At 37.0% G+C, this 12,933-nt stretch overlaps 1 protein-coding gene across 1 annotated transcript in view; it reads left to right on the forward strand.

Moving 5' to 3' along the window:
• Positions 1-723: 723 nt before the first annotated feature.
• Positions 724-12,933, forward strand: part of LOC104460750 (protocadherin Fat 4-like) — a gene marked incomplete at both ends in the record, with an annotated part of 28,766 nt that continues 16,556 nt past the window's right edge. Inside the window, 13 exons of the mRNA XM_010079512.1 lie at positions 724-904; positions 1,950-2,083; positions 2,719-3,663; positions 4,682-4,807; positions 4,944-5,201; positions 5,524-5,622; positions 5,724-5,896; positions 6,873-7,021; positions 7,962-8,269; positions 8,886-9,155; positions 10,355-10,492; positions 11,101-11,317; positions 12,307-12,465. Of these exons, the coding sequence (XP_010077814.1) occupies positions 724-904; positions 1,950-2,083; positions 2,719-3,663; positions 4,682-4,807; positions 4,944-5,201; positions 5,524-5,622; positions 5,724-5,896; positions 6,873-7,021; positions 7,962-8,269; positions 8,886-9,155; positions 10,355-10,492; positions 11,101-11,317; positions 12,307-12,465 (3,157 nt within the window). The remainder of the gene's footprint in view (positions 905-1,949; positions 2,084-2,718; positions 3,664-4,681; positions 4,808-4,943; positions 5,202-5,523; positions 5,623-5,723; positions 5,897-6,872; positions 7,022-7,961; positions 8,270-8,885; positions 9,156-10,354; positions 10,493-11,100; positions 11,318-12,306; positions 12,466-12,933) is intronic.

Consider the following 12,933-nt stretch of genomic DNA (forward strand, 5'->3'; position numbering starts at 1 on the left):
CTTGAAGACTGGAGTGATATTCGCTTTCGATTTAGTCATTGTAAGGTGTTTAATGAAAACTCAATGATGTTAGAGTCCAGAAACTGAAATAATCATAAAAATGTTTGAAAGGCTGCTGAGTGCTGGAACATTGGGGATAACTTTTAGATACAATATACTTTTTGTAAGATAATAACCCAGTTAACCAAATAAAACAGGAAACCAAGATAAAAATGGCTTCAGGAGCTGAGGTATATAGGGAGTCACTATCAAAACTCATACACAGATGGTACTGGTTTAATGGCTGCTGATGTAATCTCTTGAACAATCTACATCTAGTGACTTTAATTACTATGAAACAAGCTTTCTGAGATACAGGCTTGGTGTCATTCACATGTGTTCTACAGTGGCAGGATTTTACTCTCACTGTTGGAATGACCCTGTGTCTGCATCGAACAGCAAACACTCTTACTGAGGTTTAACCCAGGAATCATATAGGCAGTAGACAGTCAGTTAAAGGTATAACAATTTTACTGTGGCTATATTTAGCTGATTTTTATATATATAAAATTATCCAGATCTATTATTTACTATAAATGAGAGAAAAAACACAAGTAATTTGTAATTTTCTGCTACCTGAATTATTTGCTCTGCACAAAAATAAGCAATTCTGTGTTACCTGATAACAGCAAAAGAAACTAAAGTTTGTTTTTTGTTTTTGGTTTGGTTTTTTTTTTCCTCCAGGTTGCTGCTGCTGATCCGGATGATGGTATAAATGGAGAGATAAGCTTTATCTTAGCTGATGACAGTGAAGATGGATACTTTAAATTGGATAAATCCACAGGACAAATCAGTTTAAAAACAGTAATCCCATTAGGAGTTAACCAGCTTAAGAACTTTGTCTTGTGGATAACAGCTATTGATGGTAAGACAAGATTTTGTATAGGTCAACACAGCTACTTCCAGTGATGGGTTTTGGTTTGGTTTTGGTTTTCACTTGAAGGAATGCTGTCAAAATACTTTCCCAGACTTTATTTAAAAAATACCATATATTTTTATCTGCTCTTGTTTGAAGATAAGAAGAAAGCTATCTTGTTCATCCAAAGTAATTGCTCCATCTCTGGTAAAACTTTGCCTCCTGCTGATGCTATTATATCAAATCTAAGTTTTCTTTAGGGCTGTGGGAAGAATGTACAAAATAACAAGCAACTCACATTTTCCTTTAACTTAATTATTGACTGGTGTTGCACAGCATAGAATGGAGAGATCCAGGCACAAGCTAGGACTTGATAATTCAGTCATCAGTCAACAGGGAGCAAAATGAAAGTAAAATGTGATCAATAACTTGGTCTTTGTTTGCACATCCACGTGGGTATTGAAAAACTAAAATGGAGATGCCAAAGCCATTTTTAGGATAACTGGCACCAATTTTGTTTCCTTATCCATATTTATTGAGGGTTTCTTTGCTTTGAAGGAATAACAGAGAACTTGATGAACATTCCTTGTCTGGATGAGGACAGAGATAAATGTAACCTAGGAATGGTATCCCACTCCTGGTAGCACGAGCATAGAAAGTGGTTTTTCAACCTCACAATTTTTCCCCTGACTTGGTCAATATGAACTCTGTGTCTTCAAATTTATGGCTGCGTGGATAAAATGAGTATTGGAGGGAATGCGGTTACAAAAGAGATTCATCAGTCCATCTTTAGTCTGTCTGTCTGTCTGTGTTAATGCTGTTGTGTGTATTCAGGTTCATATATTGTAAGTGTAACACCCAATACATGAAACTGATCTTGGTTAGGACCTCTCAGCAGTAACATAATAGTAGCAGTAAGGGTTAAAAGAAAAAAAAAAAAGTACCAGTGAAAAAGTTTTGTGGTGTTTTTTTGGTGTGTGGTTTTTTGGTTTTTTTTTTAAGACAGAAGGTATTTTGTGCATCTGCTGGGAGGATTGTTTTCTTTTGTTTGCAGGTGGGATGATTCCAAGAAGTTCATCAGTGCCAGTAAAAATCTCAGCAGCTGGAGATTCCAGACCACAGTTTATTCAGAAAACATATAACGTGTCTGTGGAAGAAGAGCTAGACAGTCCTGTTGAAGTAGCAAGAGTAAGAACACTTTATTCTATCACCTATATAGGACATGACAGCTACAAGAAAATCCTGTAATATATGTGCTCTAAACGTCTCTATCCCTGGATAACTAGATATTGTGTTTTCTTTTCTGCATATCAAGCTTCATATACATTATCTACTGACTCCATCCCTCACATAAGTCTATCACCCACGAAACCTAGTCCTTCCGTTGCAAACCTTTAAACAGCATCTGTGACCATTAATGTTAAAAAAACCAAACCAAAAACCAAAGAAAAATGACAAAAAGAAAAAACAGCACACACACCACCACCACCACTCCCAAACAGTAAACTTTCATGGTTAGCCTGTTTTTGACTTTGGACATTTTCCAAAGCCTATAGTGGCCCAAGGGCTTGGACAGGCAATGTTCACTCGTGTTGGTGATAAATGTAAAACCCTGTGACATGATATAGCTAGGAAATGGAAAATTCCTATCAGAGAACTGTCATAAAGGCATTTTCTAGAACTTGCTCATCATTTTGATCAAAAAATAAAATAAAAAAAACCAAACAAAATTAGTTTGGACATAGTTAAAACCATTATTCTTTTTTAGACAGTGGGTTATTGGTTTTGATTTATTTATGGACAATATGCTGTATCTTACACAGGTAGAGTATGAGTCTTTAAATCCCCATATACCGGTTACATTTCAAGTACTGACGGAATCTGCTACATTTGACATCAATGTCAATGGAATCATCTTGACAAAAACCAAACTGGACTATGAATCCCAGAAAAATTACATACTAAATATTTCCTTGTCAGATGGAAATGCTACTGACTATGCTACAGTGTTTATCAAAGTTACAGATGTCAATGATAATAGTCCTGTGTTTGGTATAACCAGCACTACAGTTACCATTCTGGAGAACATGCCAGCTGGAACTAGTGTTACCAGTGTGTCAGCTACGGATGTGGATGAGGGCCTTAATGGATTAGTGGTTTATACTTTGAAAGGCGGAGAAGGAAAAATGGATATTGACACCTCGGGATTAATTCTGCTGGAAAAGGAGCTGGACAGAGAAAAACAAGGCTTCTATAACTTAACAGTGATTGCTAGTGACCAAGGCCAACCCAGGCTGTCTACGGCTCTCAATTTGACAGTCATCGTTGACGATGTGAATGACAATCCTCCAGTCTTCTCATCAAGCAGATACGAAGTGAGTGTCCCTGAAGACGAAGTGCTTGGAAGGGCACTGCTGACAGTATCTGCTACTGATTTGGATGCTGGGGCCAATGCTCTCGTGAAGTACAGAATTGTTAGCCAGCAACCTCCAACCTCCTCACCGGTGTTTCTTCTCAGTTTGACCACAGGCCAGCTCAGCCTGAGCCAGCAGCTGGATTATGAAACCATAAAGCAATTTGAAGTAAAAGTGGAAGCATCAGATGGAGGGCAGCCAAGTCTCAGCACTACGACACTTGTTGTTGTGCATGTACTAGACGTCAATGACAACCCACCAGAATTTAATCAGGCAGCTTATGATATATCTGTGCTTGAAAACCTACAAAAGGGTAGTCCTATCTACACATTCAGTGTTACTGACAAGGATGAGGTAGGTACCAAATTAAACTTATCCTGATAAATCAAAATCACGTTTTTCTCTGTTAACCTGCAAAAAAAGCATAGTACTAGATGGGCAAAGGGAGATTTCTTAAATGATTGGCAATAAATACATTTTGTGTCACTAAAACTTCATCTTGCTTTATATGGAGCCAGCAATAAAACTTCCTTATCCAAGGAAGTTAAGACCTTGTACAAAATAGTTTACTGGCTATGTCAGAGAAGCTAAGGAGAGCTTATCTCCCTATACATATGTAATCCAGGACAGAGACAGTTGATTTTTTTCTGTGCATATGCATATGAGATGAATGCATGTATATCACACCAGATAGAGAGAAATTTTTTTTTCTTTGTTATTGCTTATTATTTCAAAATAATCAATTCGGGTTTAATATTGCTTGGTAACTTGCTTCTATCTGAGAATATTTGTTAGTGCATTGTTGTAATGCAGTCAACCTGCCCTTACTATCAGCTTAGTCAGGGAGAAAGGCACTTTGTAAAGCTTATATAGTTTCTTCTTTAATAGGAAATTACAATTTCCCTCTGCTTTATGAAAAGTAATTTCTTTCTCCGTTTGTTTTATAAAGAAATTTCATATGTAGCCATGGCACTGGGGAGCTGGTTTGGAGTAAGAGATTTCTGATTTGCTATAATATTTTTGCTCATGTCAATTTTAAAGAAGCATAAATGCTTCTCCCACTTCAGACTGCACTGAACTGTGTATTGCTGCTCCTTGCATCATGAGGATTGGTCTTAGAGAGCTTTAGGAATGGAGTATGTAGGACCCAAATAGGGAAGCCCACAAGGGCTTCCACCTACCCCAGTTTCTGTTTGCCAAAGAAGTCCATTATTCCCATATCTCATGTTGCAACATTTCATTTATTAAACCTTGCAAAGCACTTGTACTTCTGCAACGAGAAGTTCTATAGAAATGTCAGGTATTAATAAATTATTTTTTTAACTTAAATATTCATCATTTTAACCTTAAATGAACTATGTTTTCTTTTTAGGCTGGCTTTTCTCAGGGACACTTTATTCATAACAGTACCCTGTTTACTGTGGATATCTCTGGAATACTTTCATTAAGGAACAACACAGAACTGGACAGGGAGACTGCTTCTGGATACACTTTACAAGTAAATTTGGGGACAGACTCAGTAGCTTTGGCTCATTTATATTTCACTCCCTTGAAGTTTTTTTTGTGCCTTCATCAGGTGGCTAAAATGGCAACACAGTCAACTGAAATTCAATTTTTGTTTCTTACTTTGGCAGGTGTGGGCAGTTGATGCTGAAATGAATGGGCTTAATTCAAGTGCCTTGTTCCACATCACTGTTCTGGATGTCAACGATAATAACCCTGAGTTCCAGATGCAGCCATACAGTTTTGCAATTCTGGAGGGAGATTACATGTTGGGTGCTCCTGCTGTAGTTGGGCATGTGACTGCTACTGATCTGGATGAAGGAGAGAATGCACGAATTACTTATTACTTATCAGCTGGGGATGGGGATAATCCGTACAGCATCCAACAGGTAAGCGTTTGGATTTGCTAAAAAAAAAAAAAAAATAGATACTGCTCTTCATGAAGTTACTTAAGGTAGTAAGTTACATCAGGTAAAAAGAGTAGGCAGTATCATTCCAGTACACATGAAATCAAAACCAACACATGCTCTGTAGTTCAGAAATATATGTCAGTGTTCAAAAAAATAAGACTTACTGATCAGACATTGCTTGGAATATGAACTATATTTGTCCAAAGGAGAACAGAGGATTTCAGTCCCTCACTTTTTTGAGAACTTGGTGTACAAGAGTTATCAAAATGGTCTGTGCATTGAACCATATTACCTTCTCTAGGATGGAACCATTTTGGTTAATGGCTATGTTGACCGAGAAACTAAAGAGAAGTATGAGCTGCTCTTGGTGGCATCTGATAATGGAGTACCTCAAAGGCAGGTAATAGAGAGGAACACATTATTCTTTATTTGCACCTTCTTTTTATTCATAAATTTAAGTGTGTATTTTCTGAATCATGGTTTTCTGCTGTCACACACCAGAATTTCACATATGTCGGCATTCAAGTATTAGATGTGAATGATAACCCTCCTCAGTTCACTAAAGCACGATACTCAGCCAGTGTACGTGTAGCAACAGCAAAAGAAGGAGCGTCTGTACTATTCTTGTCTGCTACTGACCTTGACGTTGGGGATAATTCTGTCATTTCATACAGGTAAACTTCTGTGAGGTTAATAAGTATCTTTTGTTAAACAGAAGGGTATTTTTATTTCTCACAAAGTATTTTTATTGGTTATTAGAAGATAAGACCTGTTCCTAGATATTTTACAAGTGCTACAATAAGCAATGATTTTTAAACTTAGGAAAAAGGGCAGTCATTACTGTGTTTTACAGCTTATTGAATCATGATTATGCTGTAAGAAAGAGAATGCAATCAAATTATAAAATTGTCAACAAGAACCAAAAGCCAAGACTTGTTTGAGTTTCTGAAACTTTGAATAATATGTTGGAGTTTCTGAGTAGGAAGTAAATGAATCTCCAAAAATGACTGTCTTTTCACACATTTTCTGTTTGCTGGGAGACGATCAAGAAATACTAACTGTCAGAATGCACTATGTATTAAAAAATTGAGAAAGATTTTTGTATGAGCCCTATATCATGGAAAATACCAGGATACCTTGACATGAGAAGTATAGATTGAGGACAGACGAAAGAGTCAGTAAACTATGGGTGTTTAAAACGAGTGTCTTGAAAGATAATATTTTTAACTATGAGATGGCATTCTGGCTTAAATACATTACTTTTTCTTGTGAGCATTCCAGTTATGTCTGGGAGTTTGCAGAACACTAGGAATTAGCTGGTCAGCAGTCTTCAGATGAATGTCACCTGGATTTCTTATATTGCTGAATATGCAGCTGTGTGTGCAGTGTCTGCCTTGTATCCATGGGAGGATCAAAGGCTTGGGAACTGAAGGCATGAATGCTGCCTTTTTTCATGACGGAAGGCATGCTTGGAAATAAAGAGGCCAATATATTTAGGCTAATGACACAGCAATTAAAACCTGTCGCTTAGCCATCCTTTATAAATAGGCAAATACTGTCTGTTGAGTGCTTGTTACAGAAGGTAAGGGTAAATAGATGGTACTTCCAAGGTCATTAATGTGTATGTTACATTTATTTCTCTTTAATCAGCCTCATGAATGATTCTGATGATTTCTGTATAAATAACCACACTGGAGAAATCACCCTCAGCAGTAACTTGGACCATATCACAGCTGACACAGTTGTTACACTGATAGTTATTGCTACTGATCATGGAGTTCCTCAGCTTACATCAAATGGTAAATTATATCTTTTTTTTTTTTTTTGTCCCCTTCCCACATAAACGTAACCTTTGCAAACATTGAAATCTGACATTAATCCCATCGCTGTCAAGTCAAAATGAATTAGGGCTAAAACCCATGTTGCATTTCAGCAATGATGAATATTTGTTTTTTACCTTTTGATTTCCTCCCAGCTGATCATATTAACCAGAAAGCTTGGTTTAGTAATCCTGGTTAGAAATAATTTTTTTTTATTTCTTGCAGTGGTGCTTATGGTACAAAAAACAGGACTTCATGGTAGTAACCATTACAAAAAGATGTATTAAAATAGTATTGATATAATCTATTTCTCTTTAGTTTTTCCTTTATTTTCTTAAAGTTAAAAACATGTAAACAAATTAGAAACTGGCAAATAACCCTCCAAACAAGTCTCTGCTCTTGCAAAAAATATCCAGCCACATGTTATTTTCTGTAATTTTTTCATGTATTTTTAGGGGTTAGCTTTTATTTATCATGAACAGGAGAAACAACTGATTTTCTTAAAATAGGATGAGTGGCCCTGACAGAATTTTCACTCATGGTTTTATGTATATCCCTTCTCTTTTGTTACAAAGCAATTTAATGTAAGATATTTAGGGGGTGGAAAACACCTGCGTATCCCATTAACTTCAAATTGCTGATCCTTGCTCTCTTTTCAAACTGAAGCAACACTGCTGTGATCTGTGAAGTGTGGTTATTCTGGAACATAGGTTAGGTGTAAAAACGCATAGTGTTTTACGTGTTACATATTAATCCTTATTACTATTGATTTTATTTATTTTCTTCTCTTCTCGTTCCTCTTTCCTACTTGCCAGTTTCTGTCCTTTTCTATTAGTTCCTCAAAAAATTAAGGAAATAGAGCACAGATTGTGATGATTTTAGCAGTAACTTCACTATTTTAATTTGTTTTCCATATTAGCCTCTGTTACTCTGTACTTGCTGGTGAATGATGCTAGCTTCGGACTGATGTTTGATAGCTCCAGCTACGAGTTCAGCATTCAAGAAAATGAACCGTCAGGGACCGCTGTTGGCTCTGTGAAGGCTTTGACTGGAAGCGCAGCCATACAAGTAGTGTACTCTCTGAAATCTCATAGTGACAAGTTCTCTGTTAGTGACCAAGGAAACATTGTGGCTCTTGCCATGCTGGATCGAGAAGACAAAGACCTATACAGCATCGTTGTAGAAGCTGTTGATTCTGTGGTGCCACCCAATACAGCTGTTGCTTTGGTACAGTATACTGCATTTTAAATTATCTTTTTAAAAGGAATATGAAATATTTTTAAAAATATATTTAAAAATTAAGTAATGTCCAGATAAGCATCATCTGTTATGTAAGCATGAGTATTTTGAGAGCCTTTTATTTAATTTCCCTTTTTTTGAGAAGATATTGCCATCTTGAAATATTGTCAACTTCAAAATTGTGTCACTTTCTGAGAGTTCCTCTGCAAACAACTCATAACTAGAGAAGCTGATTAACACTGAAACTGATTCTGTGTATTGCTCTGTCAAATGCACAAGGTAGATGAGCCAAAAAGCCCCATATTATTAATTCTGCTCATCTCTTCCAGTCAGAGTATACGTTATCTCACTTGTAGCAGTTGAGAATAAAAAAAATATAAAAATGCTGAGGTGCAGAAGCTGTGAAAATGAAAATGCTCAAATGCTGAAAAATGCTTAAGTTGTTATGTATCCCTTTGGTTTTTGTGAGATTTTTTTTGCTTTTATTGATTAGTTGGGTGTTTTTTCCTGTAGGCTTCCATAAACTAAAATGAATCAAAATTCTCCTTTGGATGCTATTTCTGCAGCTCAAATATGTCTTTTTTTTTTTTTTTTTTTAATACAGGTAACTGTGAGAGTTAATGACATCAATGACAATCCTCCAGTTTTCTCAACATGGATTCAAACTAACCTGTCAGCTCCTGAGAATGTAGCTAATCTAGACCTGGGCATATTTTCTGCTACTGATCTGGATATAGGAGTTAATGCATTTATAAGCTACTCTCTGCAAGATGATTTTGCTGGAATATTCCATATTAACAGTTCCACGGGCAAGCTGATGACAAAAAAGTCCTTGGACAGAGAGATGATGGACAGTTATGAATTGAAAATAATAGTAAGTTGACAAATTTGATGCAAGTTCACAAAATTCTCAACATAAAAAATAGAAAACGTGGTATCATAAGAAAAACAATCTTAGTGAATTCCATTAGAACTTATTAATTTTGACTGTTGGTTACATTTTGCGCCCAGAACTTTGTTTTCTGCTATGTAAATTGGTATTAGTGAATAAATGACCCATGAACATCAGATCTTAAAGGTCATAGTCACATGATAGTTTACTGTGAAATCTGCAAAGCATTCCTGAGTCCAGTTTAGACCATGCAGCTGCCATACTACTGTGTTGTTTTTACTGCTTTGCTAATCTATATTTTGTCCCTTTCCCTTATTTTTTCATTTTTCATAATATATGTTCTTAGACCTTTTTAAAATACCTGAAATATAGATTTCCAAGTTAAAAAAAAAAGTATAAAGTTTTATCTAACATTCATGTGGGTATCTATTTATTCTAGCTCATTTCATTGATTTTTACTGCTAATAATCAGGTAGATTATTGTGGATACAAAGAAGCGTCCCAGCATTGGCCATCGTGTACAAATATATTTTAAGGAAATCTTTACTGCTGACTAAATTACTTTAACAGGTCAAGGAATTTGTGGAACATGTTCAGGACAACAAGGAAACGTATTAAAAACTGAACAGTGTCTTCTGAAAACTTTAGAATTAAAAAAAGTGGACAGTTTTTAACACTATTTGAGAACTGTATACGTGTCTATAGATGAGCACTTTTCTATGGCGGATGTTAGTGTGATGTAAAACTGTACTGTTAATTTGCCACACACTAGCTGCTCTCACAGCTTGCTTTGTAGACACTTGAAGCCCTCAAAATGCAAGGGATTTCCTTATTCTTTTAAATGCCACATCACAGATACGCATCTTTATACCATGGTTTTATGTTGCTTCGGACCACATCTGACCACATGACATATTTGACCAGGATCCAGGCTTGAGCATTTGATTAATTGCTCATGAAATGAGGCAGAGCATGAGCTATGGTGAGGATACCAGCTGCAGGAAGACCTGCAACACCTAATCAAGCACAGGGCTGGAGCAATGTCACTGGGTGGTAACTGGTCCAGCAGAAAGTCTTCTGAGACAAAGTTTTCTTTCACAATTTTTTGAACAAAATTCAACTGATTAAATAAGTTTGTATCAACATAGTGCTGCATTTAATGACAAGCTGTTTCTTCACAGGCCACTGATTCTGGCAGACCACCACAATCTGCAAGCTTAGTTCTGAGCATCACTGTAGAAGATGTGAATGACAACCCACCAGTGTTCCCTCAGAAATCGTACTCAGTGACCATAAAAGAAAATGAGCCTCCACATGTGGTATGTGGCATTAAGAATAAATGGGCTGTTCTGCAGCTGTTTCTTTATGTAAACCTGGAAGTGGTGGTAATCTATGATGACTGTGCATTGGTGAGCATATATTTTTACTTACGGAGTTTGTAAAATCACACAGCATTTTAATTTTATATGATAGTGGAGTGCCTATCCCACTGGCTCTTCCTCAAGCTCTCTTTGTGCTGCTCTCCCTTTCCCTCCTGTCCCCAGCAGTGATGCCACACTGCATGGATCTAGTTTTCACAGGACAGCACGTTTTAAAGATGTTGTAGATGTTGTGCATATATCCAGCGTGCCCCTGTTCTTAAGGTTTTCTGTCTTCTTCCAGTGTATCCATTTGTGGCTCCATATCTGCCTTGCAGGCGTGAACTAATGGTTTACAGGAGTCAAGGGAAGAGGTACCACCTAAGAATGTGTAATGTCTGGTACCAGCCCTGCTGTATGCTGTGTCAGTGATCTAGCAATGCAGTCAATGGCCACACGAGTAATTCAGTCAGTAAACACCATATAGTTAAATACCAGTCTTGTGTGTATGTTTTGTCACTCTCTGGGTTCTGCTCTAAATCTGGTTTGTTTTTTTTGTCCTCATTTAGATTCTGAGTGCAGCAGCCACAGATAAAGATATAGGGTACAATGCCGTTATTCATTACACCGTAATTGGAGAGGCTTCTTCATTTCATGTTGGAGAACTTTCTGGAAATATTACAACTCTTCAACCTCTGGACTATGAAAGTCGTTCCCAGTATACATTTATTCTGAAAGCTTTCAATCCTGGAGAGCCAGATCTCCAGGACACAGCAAACATTACAGGTAGCTCTAGTTTATCACAGAAAATTTACCTTCATTTCCATTAGGAAGTATTTCAGCATGTGTAATTATGAGGCATAAAGATAACCTTCAGTAGTAGTACAGTCTACTAAAGTAAATTCTCAGAAATTTTAATGTGATTATAGCCAAATGAAATTTTTCTCAAAAAAAATGTTTGGCTTGTCAAAAACGAGTATTTTTCACACAAACTGACATTACTTACTTCAATGTAATCACAAATTTTTCTATGCCATTTTTTGAGTACCTATTGACATTTTGATTGAAAATGTTTCCAAAAACTTAATTTAGTTCTTTTTCTGCTTGTTTACAGAAAGCCTGCTTCTAGGATAGTAAAAAAATGTTGACAATGATTTTTACTGCCGTTAAAATAACAGTGTTTGATTGCTGTTTTTTTTCCTGAAAAAAAAAATATCTTTTTTTCCCAACACAACATAAAAGATTTCTATGAAGCTTCTGTCCTAGTTTTTGGCTAGCCTTAGTTTTGATCAGTATGACTGGAAGCATTGGTCCCGTTACTTGTTGTTCTGTGTTATTTATGTTACTGTATGGCCAGCTTCCCTAATTGTGGGCCGTGACCCTATTGTGCCAGGTCATGTACAAATATTAAACTAAGCAATCTGGTCTCCCAGTGCTGGCAATCTAAGCCAAATACTAGAGATACTAGATGAATACGGACACAGGAGGGGGCCAGGCAAAACAATAAGATGATATTATTCATGGCAGATAGTAGTGACAGTATGCTGGCCAGAAATGCAGCCATTGTGGGAAACTATTGCTTGAGCAGTAAATAATGTAATCCACAAAGGCAAGTGTTCTGAAGTACAGAAAACAACATTGTCATCTGGTTTAAATTGAAAAAGCTCCAACTCAATTCAGAGGAGCTGTGCTGGTTTACATTAGCTGAAGAAATAGCTTGTAACCATTTAGGTGGAACTCACATTTACACTCAGACATGGACCTTCTTTTCTTAGTTACGGTGGAGGATGTTAATGAAGAAGGACCCATATTTGACAAGCCCTCATATTACCAGATTCTTCTAGACAATTCTACAGCTGGCACGCTGGTAGTAGACATCAACGCAAGAGATGAAGGCAGGGCTTACGATGAAGGCATTTTCTACAGTATTTCAGGTACGTTAGAAAAAAATTGTAAAGGTCTTTACTACTGGGTTACTTGCATACTGCTAAACTAAGCTGCTTGACAGAAGAGTGAGGCACAATGGTTGTAAATTGAAGTGATAGCTTCTGACTGGATATAATGGGGGGGGAAAAAAGTCCTCTATGAGGATAACTGGAACAGGTGGCCCAGAGAGGCTATCCGTGGAGGTCTTCACCACCTGATGGATCAAAGCCTTGAGCAGCCTGCTCTGAATTCCTTCATTGCCCTGCTTTGAGTGCAAGGTTGGACTAGAGGTTTCACAAGCCCTTCCAGCCCAAATGATTCTGTGATGCAGATGCAGAATCACGAGAGGCCAGGTGTTTCACTCCAAATCACACACACAAATTAAAGATTTCAAACTGTCTCTTAAATCCTGGGCATATAATTGAGTTGCTAGTCTCTGCTGGCTCCGTTGAACATCTCCAACACTTGTTCTATGT

This window comes from Pterocles gutturalis, unplaced genomic scaffold (genome assembly GCF_000699245.1).
Source record: "Pterocles gutturalis isolate BGI_N339 unplaced genomic scaffold, ASM69924v1 scaffold9364, whole genome shotgun sequence".
NCBI lineage: Eukaryota > Metazoa > Chordata > Aves > Pterocliformes > Pteroclidae > Pterocles > Pterocles gutturalis.